This window comes from Apium graveolens, chromosome 9, assembly GCF_009905375.1.
Source record: "Apium graveolens cultivar Ventura chromosome 9, ASM990537v1, whole genome shotgun sequence".
Lineage (NCBI taxonomy): Eukaryota > Viridiplantae > Streptophyta > Magnoliopsida > Apiales > Apiaceae > Apium > Apium graveolens.
This window is the reverse complement of record NC_133655.1, coordinates 9,527,802-9,535,369: the sequence shown is the minus strand read 5'-3', so window position 1 is coordinate 9,535,369 and position 7,568 is coordinate 9,527,802. Positions and strand designations below refer to the sequence as shown.

The 7,568-nt window shown below is 33.9% G+C and overlaps 1 protein-coding gene across 1 annotated transcript; it reads left to right on the top strand.

Annotated features, from left to right (window-relative positions):
* Window positions 1-5,157: 5,157 nt before the first annotated feature.
* Window positions 5,158-5,956, top strand: LOC141684989 (secreted RxLR effector protein 161-like). The gene is made up of 2 exons (XM_074490117.1): window positions 5,158-5,672; window positions 5,908-5,956. Exons 1-2 carry the CDS (start codon window positions 5,158-5,160, stop codon window positions 5,954-5,956), a joined length of 564 nt encoding a protein of 187 aa, XP_074346218.1.
* The last annotated feature ends 1,612 nt before the right edge of the window (window positions 5,957-7,568 follow it).

Sequence of the window (7,568 nt, the reverse complement as noted above, 5' to 3'; positions counted from 1 at the left end):
TTAAGGTTTCACTAGTAATTAATAAATTTATAGTTAGCAGATAGAAGCGAACCTGCAATGCTTGTGTTTTAAGTGGTCTAAAACTTGCCAATATGTCATAACTTTGTGGCAAATGCTGTAGATAAGGAAACCACGTGAAATTCCTCCCTCTACTCATTTCATGCAATAATGTAATAGTTACTACAGTATCTGCACAGAATAATATGTTGCCTGAAGGAAAAGGAAGTTACTATAAGGTACCAAACAAAGTAAAAATAGGATCAAAACTGCTTGATAACAAAGCTCAAGATCTAAGGAGCACAATTCACTGCGAATCAGATATGGAAGTTAACCCAACATGGAAGATAACTTGCAAAAATACTACAGCGAACTTAAACAATATGCTAACCATCACTTTTGAACAGTCATTATGCCCTTTTAAAAAATAAGAAACATAAGCGGTATGTCATCATACTGACTCTTCAGTCTTTACACTAATAATCATATTAGCATTGGAGCTTAGTGCCAATGTTGAAGATGAACTAAACCGGCTCTCTAGAAATGATTGAACCACGAATTGCTTGTTTGATGGACCTGAATTGGTGTTTTAATTTTGATGCCTACATTTGGTGAATCTCAAACTTTTTTTTTATAAATTAGTGCTCCATACTTTTTTTGTGATGTAGGAGGGTCGGGAATGTCTTGTTGTGGCCAAATATATAACACAATTTGTTTAGGATGATTATTTTGCTGTCAAAACTGTAATATTAGACAATGCCTTTGACGTCTATGATCATATGCATTCAAAAACGTTTATGCAGAAAGTATGAGTTTTACAACAGAATTCAAAATATAAAAGATTAAAAAAAATTGCGTTAGAGGTTGCAAAGAGTACCTAGATAGTGAGGTACTCGGGTTCCATTTAGTTCTGCACTTGTCTTACTGGGATGATTGCTTCTCATAGTAGTGCATATCATAAATAGAACCCCCACATTTTTTTTGCAAAATAGATGTCTACATGAAGTGCCACTAAAACAAGTTTCCGATAATCACATTAACGTGTTTGACTTCCTGTCAGTTGCAACCAATCCTGTAAAAAATCACAGATAAGCTTCCTGTAAATAGCATTCTCAACCAGTAAATAAATTATATGTATCCTTTAGTGCACTAGTTTGAAGATTAAGCCTATATGTTGCAACTAATCCTGTAAAAGATGGTTGATAAGCTTCCTGCATCTGGCTCAACCGATAAATTATCGGCTTGCCTCTTTCTTTTCTAATGGTTTCTCAATGTTGTACCTTCATACACCACTTCACAATACCACTGTAAATCTAAAAGAACCAACAGAACTTGAAGAAGTTCCATGTCTTTGTATCCTTTTTTGTTTTTTTAACACCTAAACTAAATAGCAAAACATAATATAATAAACAAATCTCAACATACAAATATAAATATATATCGACAAATATATATAAATACATAATGGATGTAAATAAAGCCAAAAGAGAGAGATATGTTACCGATTGAAGGTTGGTTTCAAGCTCCAAAGCTTCAGATCTATAAATAAAAGCTTCATTAAAATAAAAATGTAAAATTTTGATTACAAATATAAAAATTACATACATAATCAAACCAAACATTTGCTTTCCTGGCTCGATTTTAAGCTACTGAATTAAATAAGACCACCAATTTCTAGCGCGATTTGTAACAGAAAACTACTTCCTTTTCTTCAAACCATCGTCAATCGCTTTCACCCTGGCCAGAATCTAACCTTCACCAATCGATTTTACATAAATCGAAGCTTCCACCAAGTTCTTGATTCAGTGATTTCGTAATAGGTTTAAATTGGGTTTTACAAGAAAGGTGCGGTAAGAAAGGAGACAGAGAGAGAAAGAAATAGGAAGAGGGAGAGAGAGGGAGAGAGAGAGAGAGAGGAGAGCTGAATGAGATGAAGTTCGGTATTTGAGAGAGAGAATCAGGATTTTTGAGATAGAGTGGAGGTTTGAGAGAGAATTGCACTTGTGGTCTGAGAGAGAGAGAGAGCAAAGAGAGAGAGCCGCGAGTTTGAGAGAAAGATAGCCCTGATGTGTGAGTCGAGGTTTGGGGGAGAGAGGGAGAGAGATAAAGATGGAGATAGATACATAGATAGAGATGTATGGGTGTGCGTGTAGAGGGGGAAGAAGGAAATAATTTTTTAACTTTTTTGTTACGCGGGAAAATTTGGGTACTCAGCCGGGAACTCAAATATTTATTTAGTCATTTTTTTAGAAATGGTTATAGACAACTGTTAGCATAAATAACCGATGTTAAAGTGAAAAACATTAATTTGTTATTATTTTAAAATTGAACATAAACAATGGTTATTATGTAAAACTGATGTTAAACACGATTTTAACATCACTTTTTTTAAAATTGATGTTAAACAGGTTTTTGACATCGGGTGCATTACATACCGATGTCTAAGCACCAATGTCTTATCTACTATTTTTAGTAGTGCTTGGTTCCACTAGATTTTACTTTTTTATTTCAAATTCTAAAACTTAGTTGGTAATTCATTTGTTTATACTACATTATATGAAAAACTCCTATCATTTTCTCGTAATATTTTCATAACAGGTTTTCAAAGGTTAAGTTCTAATGAGAAGCATCTAAATTTGAAATAAGCAACTTATGAGCTATCCATAATTTATTTACATATTCCACATACAACAAGAACATTATTCTAGCATATATTTTGAAAGGTTATAATATGCGGACATTCATGTGCACAAAGAGAAAATTTTACATGGTTTATAATTGGTTAAACGAGAAAATAAAAATAAATTTAGGTAGGTGCTATTTAAAGAATACCTTTGGGAAAGATTTATTTGGATTACTTTTAAAATATAGTGATTAGATTTATATTTGTTTAAAGTTATTATTTTTAATGTAGGGTTCTTTTGACTTTTTACTTATATTTAGAAGTACACAACCCTGGAGCTCTTTAGAAACAGTCTCCTAATTATGGGGCTTCAACAAAGCCTCCGGCTCAAGATTAGAGTAAGGTGTCCACCATTAAAATAAGACACAACATTAAAATATATCTACCACTATATTTAGTAAAATTACAAAAATATCTAGAAAATATTAAATTAAGGCAAAAGAAACAACTTTAAAGTACAAAAGATTAAAAGATTAAATGAAATTATATAATTATTTCTTCTTAACTCACTCAAGAAACTCCTTTTGTAAGATCCAGTAAAATCTAGAATCTTCAATTTTATTTTATAAATAGATAGTCCTTGGCCTATCACTATCTCATCCCTCCCCACATTTTCTTCTCCCCTCTTCTCCTAAGCAACTCAATATACATTTCAGTTAAGATTACAAGTAACTATAGTTTTTATAGTTTTGAATAATCTTATTAAGATAGTATAGGAGATGTATACGTTTTTATTTTTTTCTAGAATTTCATCTCCACTATCACAATTTTGATTTTGTATGAGCCCGATGGTAAGTCGCATGGTCTTTTTGGATAATCATCTAAAATTGGTTTTTATATATGTATATATACTATGATCACTTAGAATTAATTCTTTGTCTAGTCATAACTTTTCAGATTTGTTTTTTCAAGATATCTTTCCTCCCATCACAAAAAAGTTGTGTTTTCATTTCTGTTTTGTTACTGAATTCAATAGTTTTTCATAATTAGAGCTACTTGACTGGAAAAACCCCATATGAAGCACTGAAGGGAAAGAAGCCAAATCTCAGCTATGTTCGAGTTTTTGGCTGCATCGTGCATATGAAAGTTCCTCGAATTAACCCAAAGAAACTAGATGATTGAAGTATGGAGGTTGTGAATCTTGGGAAAGAGCTTGGCACCAAGGCCTATAGGTTGTACGATCCAGTGAACAGGCGTATATTTGTTAGTTGGGATGTAAAATTTGAAGAAGGAAAATACTGGAGATGGGAGGATCAATCACAGGACTACGAAAATCAACAAGGGTACTTTAAAGTTCCAGATTTGTATTGATATGAGGAGAATGAAGCTACTGATCACGGGGGAGACATGTCAGCTTTTGATGATCAAGATCAAATGGAGATGCCATCATAGAAGCAGAGACATGGTGTGAATAGAGGGCAGTATCATAACAGTCACACACCAAAGAAATTCAGAAGCTTGACAGACTTATATGAGAACACAGAAGAGGTCGAGGAAGAAGATGAACTGCTCCTTATGGGGATAGATTAGCCAAGTTCGTAAAATCACGCAAAGAGAAGTAAGGATTGGAGACAAGCAATGCAAAATGAAATTGATTCTATAGAGAAAAATAATACATGAGAGTTAACTAGTTTATCATCGGGTCACAAGGTCATTGATTTGAAAAGGATATACAAATTGAAAAATGATGCGGATGGAAATGTTATGAAACACAAGGCGCGTCTTGTAGCAAAAGGGTATGTGCAAGAAAAGGGAGTGGATTTTTATGAAGTATTTGCTCCTGTTACACGATTGGAGACAGTGCGATTACTTCTTGCTTTAGCAGCAAAAAATTCCTGGAAGGTACACCATTTGGATGTCAAAACAGCTTTTTTGAATGGGGAAATAAAAGAAATGTCTATGTTTCTCATCCCGAAGGGTTTGTCAAGCCATGAAGAGAGGGTTATATTTACAAGCTATTCAAGGCCTTGTATGGTTTAAAACAGGCACCACGTGCATGGTATGCCAAACATAATAAGTGTCTTGAGAATTTGGGCTTTCTTAGGTGTCCATATGAGCATGGGGTGTATGTAAAATGAAAGGGAGCTGAATCTATCATAATCAGTGTCTATGTGGATGACTTACTTGTGACTGGCATAGACAATAATATGATTCAAGAGTTCAAGGATCAGATGAGTGGTGTTTTTGAGATGAGCGATATGGGAAAGTTGTTATATTATATTGGTATTGAGGTGAAGCAGAGTAATGATTTTATTGAGCTGAAGCAAACTGGGTATGCAAGGAAGGTCTTAGAAAGGGCAGGAATGGCTAAATTTAATCCGTGCAAATATCCTATGGATCCAAAGGAAGTCATTACTAAAAATGAATGAGGGAAAGCAGTCGATGCAACACAATTTAAGAGTCTAGTTGGTGGACTTAGATACTTGGTTCACACATGCCCGGACATTGTATACGCTGTGGGTGTGATTAGCATACACATGGAAAGACCAACTATAATTCATCTTAATACAGCAAAACGTATACTGAGATATATACAGGGCACGTTGAATCTTGGTCTAGTCTACACAAAGGATTGTGGAAATAACGTATTAACTGGATATTCTGACAGTAACCTAGCAGGAAATCTCGATGATCGAAGAAGTACTGGTGCAATGGTTTTCTATCTGAATGAATGTTTAGTGACATGGGTGTCTCAAAAGCAACATAATATTGCCTTATCCTCCTATGAAGCAGAATATATGGCTGCTGCAATAGCTGTGTGCCAAGGGATTTGGCTCAGGAAGGTGATGATGCAGGTTACAGGTGAACAAATGAATCCAGTTGTTATATATGTTGATAATAGGTCAACAATAGATTTGGCAAGAAATCCAGTTTCTCATAAGCGAAGCAAGCACATCGACATACGTTTTCATTTCATCAGGGAATGCATTGATCGAGGTGAAATTGTTATTAAACACATAGGTGGAGAAAGCCAGCGAGCAGACATATTAATGTAAGCATTGGTGATAGTAAAGTTTACGGGGGAGATTGTTGGGTTTAATATCAAACTTGTCTTAATTTATTTTGTTTAGTTGAATAAGTCTAGCTGATCATGGAGAATGTTTCGGTTTGTTTGAATAACGTTCATGTAGTTAGAGTTATTGTAGGAGTCTTTGTTAGCCCATGAGCCTAGTCCCTGGGTTCTAGGAGTTCAGTTGTTTTTCCTCTTTATATCTTTTGTATTGCAGTGGAAATAATGTGACTGTTGGTTCTGAAATACATTCAGTTCTTTCTTGAGTTTGTCAAATATAAACACTTATATCCGTACTTGAATTTTGTTTATAAACAAGAATTATGACATAACAACACATGAATGGTCTGTGTTAGCTGCAAGAACTAGGTGGTATAACAAAACTATCACAGCTCACACATGTTGATCCTTCAAACTCCGAATGAATTGGATGTGTTTGGTGGTTCATGTATTACACTTGAAAATGTGGTATCTTGAGCTCGTCATAACCCTAAGAACTCCTAATAATTTTCTCATTATGATAAATAGTTGAGATAGTTTTGGAATATCGACGGAGGTCACCCCTTAACTATTTATGATTCTTTTAGATGAAAAATTGTAGTTAATAAATTTTCCTTGCCAGACATGTTAACCCGTCTTGTTGCCTTGATTTCTAGTACAAAATTCTGATTTATAGATGAGTAACACCAACTTGATGTTAGGTTAATCTTTTCAAACAAGTTATCAAGTCCATTCTCAAAAATAAATTACACTAGAATCATTCGGTCTTCAATGTTAATAGTAGTTTCAAATATCCTCAACCTCTTATTAACAATGATGCTTGAATATATTAAAGAACATTTTTCAGTGTTGGCATGCAAATTTCTTCATTGCATCTAAGACACTGTAAATGAACCGAGTTGTTCGTGAGCAGTTCAAGCTCATGTCGTTAAATGAAAACTCGGTTTGGCTCAGCTCGTAAGAGCTCGAGCTCGAATAACAAAGAGTGTTCTTTAAGCATAACAAGTTCGAACCGAACTCTAGCATGTTCGACTCGAGTTCAGCTCGAGAGCGGTTTCAAATTAATAAATCGGTTCGAAATTGAATAACTCGTGTTCGGCTTGTTAGAGCTCGAAAAAAGTACATATAATATTTGTTCTATTTTTATGGTATATATTCAAACCACCCCTTATTTCTTTAAGAAGCTATTTTAATATACAAATCTGCAATAAAACACAAAAAAATCGAACATTACAACATAAATCGATGTATACCAAGAGACATAAATAGAGAAATTAAACTATATAATCGCATACGTAATATATATATATATATAACATAATCAAATATGTACATCATGAAAGATATAGATAGATGATAGATGATTATGAAGAATTAAGAGATGATAAATGATGATTGTAGATTTAGTCGAGATACGAACCTTATCTACAGCTTTAGCTTACTGTGTTTTAGTTTTACACATTTAGGGTTTAGGTTATATTAAATTAATTTACTTTAGGTTGGGTTGGACATAATTTTCTTTCTTATATTGATAGTTATACTTGAGCCTTTTTTTGTTAATAGTTTGCTAAACTATTTAGTACGAAAAGTGTAATGTTTGCAAGCTGCTCGATTTGTACACTAGTGCGACTCGACTCGTTAATGTTTGATAGCTCTAGTTCGACTCGGTTTACTAAAGAGCTCGAGCTCGAATACAACTTTTGTGCGATAAAGATGCTCGGCTCGGTTCGTTAAGAAAAATGGTTAAACTCAGCTCATTTTCCTCAAAACTCGACTTGATGACTCAATTCTTTTAAGGCCTAACTTGTATATACCAAATCTTCGGTCTTGATAGATTTCTTTATAAATATAATATTATTTAATGTCTATAAGTCCTAA